The 19,727-nt window shown below is 35.9% G+C and overlaps 1 protein-coding gene across 1 annotated transcript in view; it reads left to right on the forward strand.

Moving 5' to 3' along the window:
• DPYD (dihydropyrimidine dehydrogenase) overlaps nt 1-19,727 on the forward strand; it is a 320,908-nt gene that overhangs the window by 84,008 nt on the left and 217,173 nt on the right. Inside the window, exons 4-6 of the mRNA XM_079314282.1 lie at nt 18-105; nt 8,772-8,933; nt 17,686-17,882. Coding sequence (XP_079170408.1) covers nt 18-105; nt 8,772-8,933; nt 17,686-17,882 — 447 coding nt within the window. The remainder of the gene's footprint in view (nt 1-17; nt 106-8,771; nt 8,934-17,685; nt 17,883-19,727) is intronic.

Raw genomic sequence — 19,727 nt, forward strand, 5'->3', positions numbered from 1 at the left:
TTTTTTTATTCCTGTAGGTGCTTAAAGTGTGCAGATGCCCCCTGCCAGAAGAGTTGCCCAACTAATCTGGACATCAAGTCATTCATCACAAGTATTGCAAACAAGGTAAAGTCAGGCTTGCAGTTGTACATGGCAGGAGATAGCAGCAGTTACTTGCAATTTTGTGGGTGAGATTGCATTTCAAGGCTTATCTTTGTAAAGGCTTCAAAATAAAGTGTTTAGAACAGGCATTTTGAAGTTTGAGTCAGCTAATTTTGTTTATTTTTACTTCTGTTTTGTGCCCGTACAGATAGTGTATGGTGCAGATTTATTTCTTTGTGTCCCTTTTACTATTAAGTTTTTGGTTTTGATGGTTTTCCAATACAATGGTATTCAAAAACCTGAGCATTATAATATTTAACCTTTCTGCTACCTGAGGTATTACAGTTGCAAACCTCTCCTTTCATCAAAGGTGTGTGTGGGGGGGGGTGTTCGTGGTTTTCTATTTTTTTTAGATGTGATTATAATTTAAATTTCCTATAGGAAGAAATTTGGTATAAAGATGACAATCTCAAGGAATATTATCTTGCTCTGTCCTGTCCTCTATTCTCTTTTATTCTGCTGCTATGGTGGTACCTGTGCCATATACTTTTAGAGCAGATAGAAGACAAGAATGGTGTGCTTTTGAAAACTAAAACTTATGATTTATAATTTTGATAGTTTTTAATGGAACCAGTAAATAATTTTTCACTTTGTTACGCATTTTGCTAAACTTCTATTGAAATAATAAATTAGATATTATCATTCAGCAATCTGAATATTCAACTTGATGAAAACTTCTGCATTATTGTCACTGAAGTTCTTGCTTAAGATGATCAAGGATATTTTGCATGTCATTGAAAATAATTTTCAATATAATACATTTGTTTGTGCTGTTTTCATCTTATAAATAAACTTCCATTTTTAAGCTGAAAGTTTATAAATATGTATGGTACCCTCTAGAAGAAATCAATAGGTGAAACATAAAACTTTCAGCTGTTTGAGGTCAATAGATTCAGGGAGATGGGGTACATTTTCTAGACTTACTGAAGTCTCTGCCCTTCTTCTGAATCTCTCATCATCCACTTGAGAAACTCCCTTCAGCTGGTTACACTTCTGCTTGTTTAGAGAAGATTGTGTTCAGTAAATTCCCTGTCTTTATCCTTGTGTAAGCAGTATTGCACACAAGTATTTATGTAAACATGATACATTATTAATATAGACTATTTAGACAGCAGTAAACTGAAAATGAATTACTTTGTCAGGTATTAAAAAGCTCTATTGTATGCAGTTTGTTTTGTTGGGAAATGGCTATAGCAATCATAAAGGGTCAGGGATTCTTGTTCTCTTAAGCCTGAGGCTTTTTAGATATTTACAGGCCTTGTACAATGTAGCTGTTCTGGCTGTTCTGCCATTAGACCTAAGCTCTGGAGTAGAAGAGGGACAAGGGAGGAGTTGTTCCTGGGTTGAGAGGGTAATTGAATTGCCAGACTCAATGAGCCTTGAGCCTCTTTGAGAGGAAGCATATCACTTATGCTGTATTGTATTAGCTGCTGTGATTCAGTAGAGTTTGGGGCACAACTCCCATTCTCTTTTTCCATACAAACTGGATTACAACTCCACTTTATAAAGGTACAATCTATTCCATTGTGTCTTCCCAGTCTGTGTTTCTTGGTTCATAAAGACTGCTTGTAATTGTGTCTCCTAGAGATCAGACTTCAAATTCACTAGGCACGTTACTATTTTTGTTTCTAAACATCAAAAGATGGCAAAGGAGTATTCTGACTTCCAGCTGTCCTCTTTAAATACCACCACATTGCAAAACCTGTATTCCTTGCTTTATAATGAACAAATGCTGTCTTAGTTGTTTATTTCTTTTAAAAGATAAAAATACACTAAAATGGTCCAAACATGTTCAGCTGCTGCAAGAGAAGCTTTGCCCCCCAGCCATGAAGTAGTAGCAGGAATGATTTTAGGATTTTATGCCCTCCTTTTCCTGTGTTGATATGTCAAAGCAAGAAGGAATTTGTAAAATGGAGCTTTAGCACTTGTCATCCTTTAGGACTGGCACAAGCAAATGTTTTACAGCAGCAGAAAATCCTACAATTTCCCAGAAGCATCTCTCAGCCTGAACACTTGTAGGGTGTGTAGCTTCTCTCCTGTTCAGCAAAGCCGTGCCAGAGAAGCAGCGCTTTAGAAAGCAACAGCTCCTCACATGCTTTACCTTTGAACTGCTCAGTGAGAGGGTCTTGGAGCTTTTTGTTATCACAGGCCTTTATGGTTTGAGTAGTAGCATTGAAAAACAGCCGTTGGTGCACACAGGGATATCAACTTTTGTTACACAGCACGGGCAGAAGGAGTGAGTGACTCAGCCTTTATAGTCTCAGCCTGTAATGAAGAACTGGGGGTACAGAAGTTTCTTTTGTGTTATCTGTGCTTGTAGAACTCACTTTGTTGCTGTAGCCTTCTGTGAGTAGCTATCACATTTTTATCTCAAGCCATGCATTATTGCAATAATTCCTGACATTGATGCTACAGTTTTTTCTGTGCTCAGAAAGACCATCTTCTCCCATATCCCTGAATAATAAATTGGTTTGCACTGACATGTCAACGCTTTTGAACAGATTATATGGAGGCCAGCATTAAAAAAAAAATAACCCAGTGCCCCTTCAAAATCTCCAAACCAAATGAAAACTCCACGTTGAAAAACAAACTCAAAAAACAACCCAATCCCCAAAATCAACAAAGCCAAGCTGTCCTCTGGATAAAATGTAAAAGGTTGTCCCTGGCCTGTGCAGAACACTGGAGGAGGGAGAAATCAATGTTAGAAACAGTACAGAGAAACTTGTGAAATATGAGGTAAGTTTTAAGATTTCAGAAGAATCTTTAGGTTTAAATGAAATGAAAGGAAATTCATGTGTGATTTTCAAGAGTGAAAATCTGTTTTTTCAAAGGAGAAATCAGAGAGGAAACAAACTGGAAGATAGAGATGGATACCAAGAGATAAGGGTGAATCTCAAGTTTGGGAGATTGAGGGAGTAAAGGAAAATATGTTTGTAGTGATACACTAGAAATAAGAAAGATGGAAAGTGTGTAGACAGAGGAAAACATGGTACAAAAAGTTGTGTAATTGGTAAAAGAAAGTAAATGAAGATTGCCACAGAGAAAGGATGTTGAGAGACATAGGATTATGACAGGTGAGAAAAACAGAATGATGGATTTTTTCCTGTGCCAGAGGAACTCTGACTAAATTAACAAAAGACTTCTATATGCCATTGCAAAGACTGTAGAAAACGAGTCACAGTTCATATGTAAAATACTGCACTTTTAATACAATGAAGGATTGTGGAAGTCAGAAAGCTGCTAGGTGACTGGTAAAAATTATGTACAGATATTCATCACAATTAATCTTTAAGAACTTCTTTGAGTCCCCAGGTTTTTCAAAAGTGCTGTTTTATTCAGCTTTCTCTGTTAATTGTAGCATATTTCAGGTCACTAAATAAAATAGTAAGGAAAAAGAAAGCATTTAAAAGAAAAATTAGGGATGATGTTAAATTGATGCACATGAAACAGTGACTTTTCTTGAGATGTCTGTTTGTACTTAGAGCAATGGAATGGCTGACAGCTGGTTTCAGTTGCTGTAGTGTAATTATGTAGAATAGACTTTTGCGATGACACTATGTCAATTAAGGAATCTCTCACTTTCTAGACTACAAAGGACAAAATGACAGTACAAGATATTTCTTCCGTTCTTTTTCATAAAAAGATAGTGACACTGTGTGAAATTACAGTCCTGTTATGATGACACAAGTCAAATGATGTGAAAGATTTCTGGATTGATTAAAAATCGTCAGCATTATAATATGGAATATGTATGATTTGATAAGTTGCTGTTATGTTTTGTTCATTCTTCTTCAGGAGATATTTGGGGGGGCTGACAGACTGAGGGTGTTTCTTGTTATATTTGAACTGGTGTGTGTCAGAGTGAAAAATGCTCCTTATATAACAACGTACTTTAAATAGTGACTCTTCACTCTGTGGAAATATTTTAATCCAATACATCTTGAGTAAATTTTAAAACTATTGCAGAACATGAACTAGAATAGGTGGTGGTGATATTTTCCCCTGTATTTTGCTATGTCTCCCTTTTTTAAACTTAAGCCCAGATGAAAAAGAAATTATGACTTTTTCTTCTTTTCTTTTTAAGTATTCAGGCTGTCTTTAAATTCTGATAAAGTCTGTGTATTAATTTTTATTACATGAAGCTTAATAATGCATATTCTTCATTGTTTTTGAGAAAACTGCAATATCAAAAAACCCTGATGCATAATGAATTTATTTAAAAAGCTATTGAATGGAATTGAAAGAAAGGATGCTATAAGCATTTCCTGATAGTAAATGCAATTTCTTCTGGTCTCTCAGTATTGATCCTATGTGTTTTAATAGGTTTTTTCCAAGTAAAAAACAGTCTAATTTGCATGCAAATTATATAATGCTTCCAAATGATACATGTGGAGATCCTCCTCTGTCTGTTTTCCTCTGATTATTGATATCAGTTTAAGGCTTGTTTTTGTTCCCTGTGTTAGCAATGTAGTATTTATTGACATTTTGATGTAGGAAACCACAAAACATCTTATTCAGTTAGATTAATTTATTTCTATGGAAGTGCACAGGAAAAAAGATTCTGTGACCAAAGACAGGAGCAGACATTGATCTCATTAAAAAATTCAGAAACATTCTAGTTTTAGACTTGCTTCCTCTGTGACGTCTGTAAGAAACTGGCCAACTGAGTCATCTTATTATTTAAACATCTACAAAAATTACTCCAAACTGTTAAGGTAGCTAGCATTATTCCATGCACTGAAGTAACTGTGTCATTTTAATGAAGCCAGCCTCCCTTTAATTATGATCCTTTCTCATGTACAACATGTGCCTAGTTACCAGCCTGCCAGGTCTGCATCTCTACATGTCTATTTTATATGCAGCCCACTGCACACTAGTTTTGTGAAATGAAGTGATCAATATTTATTTTTTAAACTTGAATATTCTATGAATATTCTGCTTTTAATGTCACTGATAAATGTAATGATCATTAACACATGTTTTCAGCTTGAAATGGAGAAAGCTGCATAAGCACAATGTGTTTGTGTGACTAAATATTTAAGATACTATACACATAATACAAACTCTCATTTATTACTGTGCTACAATGGCTTGCCCCAGGCCACTGCACAGTTGTGGTGGCAGCACATGGCAATACCCTTTCACTGGTATGAGCAGGAGCAGTGGCAATGGGAACAGTGCTTACACTGATCTTCAGGAGTGTAGACAAGGAGAAAAGGGAACTGCAACTCTTCTGAGAGAATGTTGTAAGTTTACCTATGGAGAATTAACACAGAGTAATTATTTTTTGCCAGACCAGGAAATGAAGTCCACTTCCAACCTGTGCTTCCATTTAATCTCCAGAGGTGCCCATGTTAGCACACTAGTGAAGCAGTGCATAAGCCTTGCCCTGGTGTTCTCAAATGCCTTTTAATTTATCATTAAAATTATTTTAGGTGCTAAGGCAAGGGGATATATACCAGTTGATATGATTTATTTAAGGTCTTAGTATTTAGCATGGCAGTGTGTATTATATAGTTTTTGATACTCTTATTTGAAGAGGATGAAGTTCCTTTTTTCTCAGGTGCTACCACTACTAGTAGCAGCTGCAGGAACTCATGATCATGACAGCAATATCTCAAAACTTCCCAAATCAGGTGTCTACCTTCATAAACTCCATCCTGTTTCTCCCAAAGTAAGAGTTTAGCAGCAGCTGGCCTTTTACCCCCCTGGAGTATTCAGTCTTCAGTTCCAGTTTCCTTCTTATCAAACTCTCTTATGGTGTTCTGAGACAGGTTTCCTTAAATATCCTCTTAACAAACGTGATCTTGGTCCTAAACCCATAGTGTCCGTGGGCCTTTCTCTCTGAAGTCACTTGAGCTTTAACATACCCTGTCTTTCTGTAGCATAGCTGTGCTCAAAGTTTGGCTTGAGCTTGCAAAAGAAGTAGGATGTGCCAGCTGTGTTGATGTTGCGTGTATTGGCACAGCTCAAATGTGAGAATATACTTTATATATGTAAGAAAATTAATTTTGAAAAAAGAATATTTAACAGCTTTGCTTTCTATGCATAATAACTGAGTCTGTATATAGATTTTATTACAAAGCTGAAAACTGTAGAAAATCCTTAATGAAGTTGCTTAAATGGAAATGCACTTTGTTTCCATTGAACCAGAGTTGAGGATAATAAATGTAATGATCCTGGACAACACAGGAAGGAAAACTGTAAGTCTAATATGTATGAAACATAAAAGAGAACAAAAGTTCATTGAAAACCATTTTGTCTTTGAGTTAGTGAGAAAAATCACCAGTACTAATTTGTAATTATTCCTTTAGAGTAGAAGAAAGGAATGCCTGGATGTAATTATCTGAGGAACAGGCATCTAGTGCCACTTAAGATGCTGCAGGGTATCTAGGCTGGTCTCATAGCTGCTTCAGAAAGATGTGGGTCTCCTGCATTCACTGTCACCTCTGCTGTCTGCAAATTTGTGTTAGTGACTTACTTCTGTAATTTGCTGCCAAATTGAGCTTGCAGTGTCTTTACAGGTTTTTTTAAGTATCCCTTATAATCTCAGATATCAAAACAGTATCATTAATCTGGAAGAGCAAAACTGTTTGCTAATACATACAATTCCAGTTTAACTAACACTCCTTATTAGAACAAATGAGAATTGGGGATGATAAAATGTCTTACTGGTCACCACAGGGGAAATGGCTATAAGTTCTTCAGAACAGCTGTATAAAGGAGTTGGTTGCCTGTTCAGCCAGGATTAGAATTTCAGTGGGGCTTAATAGTGTCTAAGGAAATCCCATGAAAGTATACCCTAGGCAGCTGGTTTGTGTTTCCAGGTGATGTACAGAGGCTCATGGTGTGCAGTAGACCAGTAACTGTAAGCAAGGACTTCAGTTACATTTACAAACACATTTCTTGAATGTTGGCATTTTCTTGGTAATCTCTGTATGTGTCTGTATGATCTGATTTAATTTCAGAGAATTGTATGCTCTGTGTAATAATATGTCTGTAGTGAATTTGAACCTCCCAAACCAAATTCTTGTTACCCATTGTTGGTTACATTGTCAGATCTTGACACTGTTCTTTTTATTCCTAAGGGGATTCTTACTCTATGTGGCAAAGTACTTGCTTTGAATAAACACTTCTGTGTGCATTAGCCTACTTGACAGGAAGTCCCAGCATTGCACAGGGTCTGCTATGACCAAGTACTTCACAGTGCTGGAATATCTTCTCTCTGTTCTGCATCAGCTATCCTAGAACAGGACAGGTGAAGGTACTTATTATAAAAAACAGTTCCTTATTGATGATGACTAATGAAGCCTGGGATATGGAAGAGGTGGTGGAAGAGGAAGGAGATATACTGTTTTTCATCCTCTCCATTACTTCAAGTGTGGAGGAAGCCAAAATGAGTCCCATCATTAATTTCTCACTAAAGAAACATCCATGGAACCTCAGCCATGACCTAATTCTGAGGGGTACTGTATTGTCTTCTGGTATTAAAAGGTTACTCTAGATTTAACCCATCTTCATGGACTTCCCTTGGTGGGACTTTTAGAGGGGGTGGAAAAAGTGGTTAAATGAAGGAAGAACTCCATTCTGCTATTAACTACACTTCTATACTGACAATGTATAAAAAATACAGTGTGTAAAATGTTTGCTTTAATTACAATATAATTTCATTAATGTAGGTGCAGAACTGCCATCAGTAGTTCTCTCCCTTTAGATAACACTTAAGGTCACTCCTGGCATTTCCTCTGATTCTTCCTCTTAAGACAATTATCCAGCTGAAAAAGCCACCAGAAGTCGTTTTCTCACAGCATGAGACACTGGGAACTTGCTGAAGTCCATTCCTTAGAGTTTTATTCTGAAAAGAATTCTTGCTAGTTCTCATATATCTGGTGGCTATTCCTTTTCTGAAGAAGTCCACTGAATATTGAGAATCTTTGAAGTTGTGAATTGCAGATAACATCTTTAATCAGTTCCCTGGTTTATGATTTAAGGAAACAGGAGAATAAGTCTATGCTCTGATGAGTATGTGTTGAGAAAAAATAATTCAGTAATGCAATATCTGCAGGTGGCTACATGGAAAATCTTCTCATCATGTGTCTGGGAAAATTGGCACTAGTGCTCTGGTGTGAAGGACAGGAATATCTGCAGAGATGGTGTGCACAGACGTGTTAAATAAAATTTTTATTCCTGAGTCATAAAGGGCTGGTAACATAACCAGCACTTTCTGGACATACCTGTAATAAAGGTTGCAGCTCAGCAACTGCCCAATTGACCTAGAAATGGAGAGAATATTTTCAAATATATAATGCAGCAGTTGTAGTTTTTTGAAGGTAGATTTGTTAAGCTACTAAAAATCCTACAACCACTTCAGACTGAAGATGCTTTTAACCATTTTGCAAGCTAAAAAGTAAAAGTTTACCTTTGCATAATTCACAGTTTTTGCTGGCTTTCTTCTCAGTGTCTTTAATAGAATTTTACATAACATATTAGTACATTTAAGTAATGTCAGCCTTATTTAACATATGTATTTATAAATTATTGCACTACAAAATTCTCTCTTGAAGGTTTGACTGCTTCATTGGTATGTGACTGTCATTTTTATTTCTTCTTCTTTTCTCTTTTTCCTTCAGAACTACTATGGAGCTGCCAAAATGATTCTTTCTGACAATCCACTTGGCCTGACATGCGGAATGGTGTGTCCCACATCAGATCTCTGTGTTGGTGGCTGCAATTTGTATGCCACTGAGGAAGGACCAATTAATATTGGTGGATTGCAGCAATTTGCTACTGAGGTATGTTGGACTTGGAAATATCTTAAATTCTTTGCATGTACTATTGAGTATTGCCTGTAGTTGCCTTTGTTAATGATTTTTTTTTTTAAAGTTGATACTAATAAAATAAAGGTTCAGAAAGCTAAAATAATTATCTATTTTCTTACAGCACTTTTAAATGCTTAGAAATGCTTTCATAATGCAGTACAATACAGAAACATAGGGAACATTATTTGTGAGCAAGATGATTCTTTATTCATACTGGTAGTTGAGATGATTTCTTTTATAATGAAAGATTTATCTCAGGTGAAATTGTGAATGTTACTCAAGTAGGCTGCATAGGGGAGGAGATCAAGTGCAGCTGTATCTGTAAGTGCATGCTACAGAGATGTAGAACTGCTCTGGGCACAGGGTAGATTCTATAGCAGAATTAACGTGTGTTTATACTGGCTTTGAGATAAAGGATAAGCTTCAGATGATTTTTTTCTTTTTATTGTCCTGTTCTTCCAAACCTAAGTAAATACGTAGTTTGAGGTTGACCTAAAGTGCATATCCATGTGTATTTATTCATATAGGTACAGATTCACAGCATATATGTGTAAATTTACTTGTTCATAAAGGTAGATGCATGTTTTGGCTACTGGAGCAAAGGTTGTTACTTTTTGCTTCACACTAGAAATTCTTTGCATTGGTTTTTGTTGAGCTTCTTGTGATTATGTAGTTTCAATGCTCCAATTTCTATCTGAAGAAGGACAGAGGCAACTACTCAGTTGTTAACTTTCTTTGTGAGCATGGAGAATTTTTACCTAACTCAAGGTCTCGCTTAGAGATGGTATCTCATCTGATCTATCTGAAGTAACATTGAGTACGAATTATTATTATTTTGGCCTCTGTATTATTATTTTAGACTCTGAGGGAGTTGTGGCTGTGTCAGAAACTGCATATTAGTGTATTTCTATACAGTCCTTAACTAATGTGCACATCCCCATTCTGTATCATGAGCTATTTGGCTGATCTTATTTACAAAAATACAATGAAGTTCCAGTCAACTTTGCAAAGCCTGGGAAAGAAACAGACCAAAGCAGAAATGCAAATCATCTGGAATGAACAGATTTAAGGAGTTATCCACTTAATTTTTCTTGAGATTTGAACACACAAGTGTAAGACTCCAAAGTTCTCATTTACAGGGTGAGAATAGAGACACTGAACTGGGTTGGTTCTATGTACATGTTGAATAGATAGGTTTTATCATGGAACAGTTTTATTAGCTTTTCTGCTAGTGGCCTTTATTCTTTATATATAAAAAGCTAGTATTTGTTGCAAAGCAGAATTCTTTCTTGCTTAAACTCCTCACAAAACCAAAGATAAAAACCCCAAACCACCCAACAAACAAAAAAGATTAAACAGTTGTCAAGTAGATCATAAATACAATGGTGAAATATTACTGTTTAGGAACCAAATGCAAGTAATATCTGTTAAAATTTGATTTGTGTCTTCTTTTAGCCTTTATTCTATGATTAATAGAGAGGAATTATGGCTTGATAGATAATGCTAAATATGTGCCATTTTTCTTCAAAAATCTTTAGAAATCTATTAAAAAAAGCTCAGTGCTAGCATAATGATTGATACAAAAACTGCAGAGGATGAATAGTTTTCAATGGCTTTGCTCCTAATGTTTCAAGTTTGTTTAAAATTATGTTAGTTTCAGGAGCTCTATTTATATAGTTCTATATGGCACTCCAACAGAAAGAACATATAAGAAAATTTTATTATCCTTATTATTTTCATAGTGCCGTCTATACTTCTATACATCTAGTATCTAAAAATGTAAAAGAATGTAAAAATTGTTATTATTAAGTTTTAAGGTTTATTGCTATTTAACAGAATTTGTATTTATTGTAGCACTCTTAATTAGTAATAATAGGCAGTCACTTTTGCACTTAGCACTTTTTTACTTTTCAGTTAAATTTTACTGTGAAAGTAGGTGTAGTTCTAAAAATTTAATGGTATGAGTGCTTCCAAGTAACAATCATTATAAAAATATAGATTATAATATTCAAGAAAATTGTAAGGTACTACTTTTCATAAGAGAATTGGCCCAGACAGAGTGTACACAGCTCTACCTGTACAGGTAACTTAGTAAATTGTGTAATTTAGCCATGCAACATGTGTTAGTCTTAATGAGAGCTGCATGGTGATTCTCATGCATGGTGTAATATTTGTCCCACAGGGGCTTATTTACTGAAAACTCCATTGTGCATGGTGCCAGTTTTAGGCTTTTTTTTTCCCTTGGAATTAGTCTGAGGATCATACACTTGACACATTACGAGAGTGAGCAATAATAAAAGGGCACAACTGCTAGCTGAGATAATAGATAAAATTGCAGTAAAGCAGGAATCTGGATTTAAAATGTGAAATATATAGCTATGATGTGTGCCCATTTGTGCTTCTGAACAATGACTGATCATCTGTTCATACTGCAGATAAAGCTCCCTAATTGTAAAATATTTGTCTTGCATACGGTAGAACAGTAAAAAAAAATGGCACCTTATGCTGCCTGCATTTTCCTTCTGCCCTTTCATATAGGTTTGTAACTGTGTTTGGCTCATTCTCAAAATGAATTGTAATCCAGCCTGAGAAAATGTGCATTTTGACAATTAAATGTTTAAGTGGAGAAAAGGAAATGTCCGTTTGTATTTGTGATGTAGAATGTGTATACTGGGATGCAGTTACCATGGTAACTGTTGCATCTAGAGAATAACATGGTGTAAATCTCACTATTATAAATGACGAGTGTCAAGCTCAGGTTACACCTGCTACTGCACAGGTCAAAATTATATTAATGTCTTTATCTGTCTCCTTTGCCCAAGTACTTCAGAATCAGGAAACATCCATTTTTTGAACAGGAGTTCAGTGAAAATATACTGAGGTTGCAGTGACAATACATGTGAGCATGAGGTATATGGCCATCAGTCCCAAAATGAACTAAAATCACTGTTTACTCAAGTACAAGTTTGCAAGCTTGTAGTTAAAAGGAAGTGAGGTCTATTACCTTATCTGCTGGAGTATTAGTAAGAAACCCTATGTTTATTATGTTTTTGGATAGATTTTATTGAATCTAAAGGCTTTCTTCTGTTTCTGTTTAATCATTCTGAATGGTGCAGCACAGGCTAAATAGAAAATGTATTATTTTAATCTCTGCATACTAGATACAAACACTAGATCATTTAGTACTGTGGCTCTGGTGCAGGCTACAGTTCTGGTGATTTGTTCCTCTTTGCAGATGCAGTCTGACTGCTGCTGCAGCAGAAAGAAATTGGAAAAGGAAATTTGATATGTGCTCTTCTAAAAGAGGGATTTTATGAGGTTACCTGCTGTTTACCTAGGGACATCTGAGCAGAGTACCTGTGCTGGAAGGAGTGCTCTGGTGAGGAACATGAGTGCTGAACCTCCCTTCTCCCCCAGCCCATCACGGTCAGGGAGGAGATGAGCCCTGAGGGATTGCTGTGGAATGGCACACTGTGCCTTTGGGCTGAGGGTTCCTGTTTGAGGTTCAGATGGACAGCTCTGCTGTGAGGAGAGGGTGGTTCTCATGGGACTGCCACTCCTGCAGCTGGATGGCCTTGAGGTACCAGGCTGGGCATCATCCCAGGCACAGGTACATGAGCTGCATCTGCAGGAGGAGGGTTGTTCTGGGGAGCTGAGGCAGCAGGACAAATAGAAAAAAACCCTTTATTTGTCAGTATTAATTTTAATACATCTTTAGGCAATTTTATCCTTTAAGTCATGTTGAAATCCATGATAATAATAAATAAGAATTCAGGCTTTTCTGAAAGGTGTAGCTTTCTAGAATTGTTCAGGGAGTGAATCTGAGGACTTCTGGTTTGTCTGGCCAATGCTGAAAGGTTTGATGATATTTTAGTAAGTTATATAAACTTCTCTACAGCTTGTTTTACAGATGTTAAACATTTTTTTGTTTTCTAAGGCATTTGCATGCATATGGCTAAGTCCGTTTAATGGTGAGATTCATGAATCACTGAGATTTGGACTCTGCAATGTCCTAGATCCATGGCATATCTTAGGACCAGAATAATGGAGGTTTAAAAAGTCTTTAATAAGCTTTTAGTTTTGTGAGCACTCACCTACTTCCACGAAAATTTGAAGTATTGCAACTTTGGCTCTTAAACTGTGGAGAGAAAATCGAGGTTTCATAACTAGCACATGTCTGTGGAAAAAAACACTTAATGTAACATCCTATGCTACCTACTGCAATTAAATGCAATTAATTGGATGATCATGTAATTTGACAACTTCAAGAAGATTACTGTGCATGCAATTTGCTTTATTTTCATTTAAAATATGTGCAGAATATGATATTCTTTTTAAAATATTCAACTGCCCCATATTAATGTAAACCAGCCTACAGATAAATATCCATGGAAACCGGTGGGAAAGTGTGAAACTAATGAAACCAGTTTGTAAATGTTCCTGATTTCATTGCCTGTATTTTACTGTCTGTGCACTAGTGAAATGTGGTAACAATTCAGTGTATACTGACATGTTTCACACTAAAATGAATCCTAGCTAGATTCTAATGTCTTTGTCAGTAGCTATTTGGTATCTCACTGCCTTAGTGAAGGATGTTTAACTGTAAACCTTACTGATGAACTTACTTCTAGAGCCTTTTAAGCATGGAACCAAGCATTATATCTGAAGAATATAAAAGATTTAGTTATCAAGTCAAAACATATTACTAAAAGGCTAAATTGTCCTTCTGTGTGTATCTTGGATATACAAAGTATGTATGTTTTGATAGTCTTGTTTTGTAGGATTAGACAAAGCTTTCTCACATTTTAACAGTGAGATTTAGCTTTCAATCTATTTAACTGTTTTATTTAATACATTGTCATAGTCCAAAAATGATTTTAAGCAGTCATGGAATAGAAGAATGGCTTGTGTTGGAAGGGAGCTTAAAGATCATCTAGTTCCAACTCCCCTGCCATGGTCAAGGACACCTTCCACTAGACCAGGCTGCTCCAAGACCCCTCCAACCTGGCCTTGAACACTGCCAGGGATCATGGAATCATTAAGGTTGGAAGAGATCTCCATGATCATCAAATCCAACCTTTGATCAAACAATGCCTTGTCAGCTAAATCATAGCTTCAAGATTGACATTAGTTATTTTATTTATTTTAAATTGTATAGAATGTGAGGTAAAAATTCAAAATATCAGTTCTAGCCCATTTTAATGGTTTAAAATGTTTCAGACTCATTTAAGTCACGCTTACTATGCCATAAAATTATTTTCATCTGCTTAGCAAAATACATTTCTCTGCGTCACCTGCTACTCCTTGCCAAATGTCACATCTTTTCATCAAAACATGCTAATACAAGAGTGGTGCAGTGAAGAAAAGAGCCAGAATTTTATTACATGAGGCTAAGAATAAGCTTTTCCCTATCTGCATTCTGAAAAGCAGCTAAAATGAGTTGGCTAAAAAGTTTCCAGGAAATTTAAACTGGAATCAGTTGCTCAGCAATTGAAACCACTGTAGTTTGCTCATGTGGGAGATGCTGTAGAACCTGAGTACAAACTCAATGTTATGTGTTATTTGTATATGTTTTGGAATTATGCTGTTTGTTGAATGTTTTGGAACATGAACCAAACCCTTTGCAGTGAAAGGATGCTTTATTTACAACAGAGCATACAACAAACTGTGAGATTTCATAGTGTAGAGGACCATGCTGTAGAGAGCATTGAGCAAGTGCACTCACACCTTTACACAGTGAAGTGATGGCAATAGGAGAACTATGATGTGTTATAAATGTGTGAATCAAGAGAGAATTTTTTTTTCAGTTGGAGCTTAGCAGAATAGATTTTCTGTTTTGATTTGGTCAAATTAGATCTCACTTGTGGACTGTCTCCATGTTTTATAAGCTGGGATATCCTGTTGGAGACCCTAATGAACATGAGGCATGAGAAGCAGACAGAATCAATGTGGGTTTAATTTGAACAGGCCCTAGACAGTGTAATAATGATAATTGTGTCATATTTGATAAAAAATTGAAGAATAAATGTCTAATGTTATTAATGTCTATTATTAATCTGTCTAATCTCTTTTGAATGTGTGTGAGAGAGAGCCAGAAGAATAGGCAGACATGAGGGTGATGACTGAGGCTTTTCACTGAGATTTCACAAAATTCATCGTTTGGTCTCATTTTCCTGAATGAGTCTTGGTTAAAAAGCCCTGCAATACAAAGGAAAAACTCCATCCAAACACCAAACAAGAAAGAAATCATATTTCTGAAGGAAAAGTGGGAAGAAGAGTATTAGTATTAAATTTTATCTACATCCTGAACATAGTCTGAAGAGATTAGAAGCAGAAGGGACAGTTGAATGCAATGTGCCACTGAACAGTTGCTTGCCAGTTACTCATCTCTGGCCACCAAAGGATTTATACAGAGGAATTCAGTGATATTTAATTAAGTGACTTGCAGTATAGGAAAACTTCACCATGAGGTGAGTAAAAATCCTTTGAAAAGCATTAAAGCAGTTTGCTATTTTCACACAGTTACCCTGCCAGCCTTAATATGCAAAACTGCCACTGAATTCCAGATGGCAAGATACTGCCACACAAGCTGGCTGTGCTGCATAAAGACAGTTTCACCCTGTTTGCAAATAGGCAGAATTAAAGTTGACCATTCAGCCTGAACTCCTTGGATTTTCTGCATGAGTGCTTGGTTTCTGAAGCTTAACACTGCACTACAGTAGTGTGGAACTTCAGTGTAACATTTATTTGATGGGTATGACTATTCAATAATGCATATAGAAATAGTTGTGTTAACAATAAAGTAATTTTGGTAGTAAATCTGTTAAGCATATGCATATTCAGAGTGTTCAATATACACATTAAATATGCAAGTTATATAATTTTTGTTACCGAATAGCCTTGTTAAACTGCTACTAATGAGACTAATGAAAATTTGGTATAATTCAAGCAATTTCTTATGAATATAACAAAGCAGACATTTTAGAAATATCATTGCATTTTGATTATCATAGTCTAGTTTCACAGTACAATATGTGCTTTTCAGCCTGTGAAATCCATTAATAACCACATTAAACTTTCCCATATTGTATGAATTGTCAGGTTTAAATGATTCTTTCTTTAAAACAATTATCTGTCTCTTGCTTCATGCAGTTTGTTAAACTGCTGTGTCAATTTACAAAGACTGGGGGAGTTTGACACAGAAATTTTAGAGAGGGAAGTAACTAATCATTGCTTTACCTAGCATGAGTGCTCAAGTGCACATGAAGAAAATGAACATTGATTCAAAATATAAATGAAAAATTCTAATCATGACTGGAATTGCCAAATTTTAAAAGGGTTGAAAACCCTTTGCTTCTTGAGTTCTAAGGGGAAAGTAAAATCTGTTGGTAAGCTTCTAAATAGTTTGAATGTTTTATTTATTGAGACAAATGACAGTGTATGCATTTTAGAGGACTAGTTATACTTAGGGAACATAGCTCTGCAGTGAAGTAGATTGGGAACAGTGTGATCTGCTGGAAGTTTTTGAGATGATGCTTTGGTGGTGTTTGTGGTATGACTCAGAATCCCCATGCAATGCACTCTTGAATTCTTTTGTCTGCTACAATTGTATACTGCTTTGGTTAAACATTTTTCCCCTCATGCTTAAAGTAAAAAGATGTACCTGTGCTCTTCCATGTTTCTAATGTTTAGTAGCCTCTAAGACTGTACGTCTGTTCTTTTTCATTTGGTAGATCATACAAAATAGACTCAATTCCTTTCCCTACAATTTATATAAGTGCAGGGGAGAGTTTAGTCTAGCTTGGGGAATGCAGAATATTTCTGCCTTTACCTCTTACCTGTATACCTGAGTAAAGAATTGATTTAATGCAAATCTGAAAAACTGTATGACATTACAACCAGGTTAGCAGCCCATTGCATTGGGTGCTGTAGAAATGCACAAGAGTGGGCAGAGATTGTTCCAAACTATTTTTAATAGTCAGGACAGATTGGAGCAAATCATCACCATTGTGCAAGTGAGTGAATCATTTGGGCATAGGGATAATAGTCTAACTTTCATATATGTCTACAGTTTTTGGAAACCCAGTTAAAAATGGGACAGCAAATTACATAAGATAGATAAGAAATAGAAATGAAATCCTATAAATTTTTCTAAGAGGAGGCATCTAAAGCATGGTTTACCAGTAAAAATTAAGCATGGTTCCTAAGAAACATTTCAAACCCACCTAAAGTTTGTCACCAGCTCTAAGATTCAAGCTATAAGTGATTTTTCCAGGATCATGCAGGTTGTCTCTTGAAGAAGCAAAGCCCATTTACTGGCACTATAATCCTTTGCATTACTTGCAGAGGTATTTTTCTACTAGTAAGAATAATTTGTTTGCAAGGAAATTTTTTGGCATTGCAGAGATTCTCTGCCATCTGGCTGACTTTGCATTCCTATTCTGTTACTGGTAGTCTGTCTCTGTCTTCTCTGTAAAATTTACAGTAGTGAAAAATTCAACTTCAGAGATTTTTAAGACAAAAAAGACCCATAGAAGGACCAAACCCTGCAAATGCAACATCCCTCACAAAGATCATGTCATTTGGAGACCTCTATAATGTTGTGAATTTGCTATAATATATCAGCTATGTGGCAATGCTAGCAGAAGCTGCCACCATGTCAGTCATATTAAAATTTAAGGAGGGTATGTAATGTATTTAACCTGTTGATGGTGTTGCTTTTCAGGTTTTCAAAGCCATGAATATTCCTCAGATCAGAAATCCTTCCTTACCTCCTCCAGAGGATATGCCTGAAGCATATCAGGTGAAGATAGCTCTTCTTGGTGCAGGACCTGCAAGTTTAAGTTGTGCTTCCTTTTTGGCTCGACTGGGCTATTCAAACATCACCATATTTGAAAAGCAGGAGTACCTTGGGGGCTTAAGGTAATAAAACAATGGCAACAAAGCACTGTTTCCAATTATTGTAGAAAGTATAGAAAAAACTGTTGTGCATGCATAGTTTGTTTGTGATCCCTTTGCTTTTAGCAAAGAAAGAGAATAGAAGATTTCAGATCTGTAAAAGTAACCATTTATTTAAATAATTGATCATCCATGTTGTTTAAAGAGGTACAGTTACAGGCAAGCTTTAACTGAAAATCTGCTGGCTATCTCCTGTATTCTCTTCATATGACCTGCTAAATTCCAGGGTGCAATTGTTATTACCAAATTAACATATTAGCAAATTGTGTCAAGAGCCATTTTCCCTTATCCAAAACTTTTAAAACAAGATAAAATATACCTGTAGGCCTAGTGAAAGTATCTTTAAGATGCTTTAGATAGATATTAATTTCCTGGAGAGTTTTAGGTTTAGAATGCTTTCCTGGACTACCTCGTGCAAATAAAGGTGACAGTGGCAATCATGGATGCAGCTTTAGCAGACCACACCATATGGGTGAAATTCTGCCATTCTCAACCTCCAAAAAGTTACAAATACATAAAGGAAGGTATGTTTGCAGTTTTCCTGTATGATAAGCCCTTGGCTAATATTTGCATGTTGTCAGTTCTCTACACTAGAAAATTAATTTTTGCCACTGTGATCAAATCTGTCCGGTGTATAAGGTAATTCAGACACTCACTAGTGGATACCAAGCCATTCAAAATCAAAACTAAATTCTACAAGATGTGCAAGAGTACAAAATGCACTCACATAATGTGTTTAAAAAATAAAAATTGTACGAAATAGGGATAGAAAGAAGAGTGATGCACTTATATTTCTTGATGCAGCATCACTGAGATCAATAGAGTTGACACAGTTACTGAATTTGATCCATAATATCATAAAGTCAAATAGTTATTCAGTGCTCTGCAAGATAGAGAATCAGTTCTGGAGAAGTTGAACTGATTACTTGCATTTTTCCCAGTGAGGTTCAGAATTATTCTACCTAAGTACCAAGGTGTTAATCCACAGGCATTTAACTGTGAAGCTGTTTTACTTGAACAAGTTACCATAGAGGATTGCAAATGTAGGTATGTGAAATACCTATTTACCTGTTCCATAGCACATGTTATCATAAACACCAGATTAAAATCTGTTTTCTTGCTGTAAAGTAGTCAGAATTAATTAGAGGATTTTTACAAAAAGATTCTTTTTGGTAACAGTTTGGATTTGGCAATACAATGCAAGACTTCCTGCAGCTGCTTCAGGGCTCTGGTACAATGCTACAGTTGCTTAGTATGTGCTTGTGGATTTGAAGCAGTGTGGTCTTAAGTTCCTTGTGGTTTAAATGGAATTTAAAATAATGTTTTGCCTGTTGTTTCTCCTAATGCAAAAAGCCTTACGCTGAGTTTTGCCTGTTCTGTTAGTGTTCTTGATGGTTGAGGAGTGTATTTTAAAATGTAATTCTTTCTTTTGAGTCTTAACATGCATAAATCAAGGTTAAATTTTACTTCCATTCACTGTAGAAATGCTCATGTGTGGTTTAAGGGCAACAGTTCCTTTTGTCCTTATTTTAATCTTGAAACAGAAGGGGGGCTGGCCTGTGGCAGCAGTCATCCATTATTGCATTTCTAAATTTTTGCAGCACATCTTTAACAAATTTTGGTTATTGATGGGTGTGTTTTCTAGGCTTCATAAAATATTGCAAATTGCTAAGAAGACCAAATCAATTTTGTATTTGGAATCAGCTGTTTATAATGGCAGTGTTTGTGCCCTCCTGAAGTTTTTTCCAATTGTTTTTAATTAGGGTGCTTATTGCATCATAGCTAATTTTCATAACATCGTGACACTAG

This window comes from Erithacus rubecula, assembly GCF_903797595.1.
Source record: "Erithacus rubecula genome assembly, chromosome: 10".
Classification (NCBI taxonomy): Eukaryota; Metazoa; Chordata; class Aves; order Passeriformes; family Muscicapidae; genus Erithacus; species Erithacus rubecula.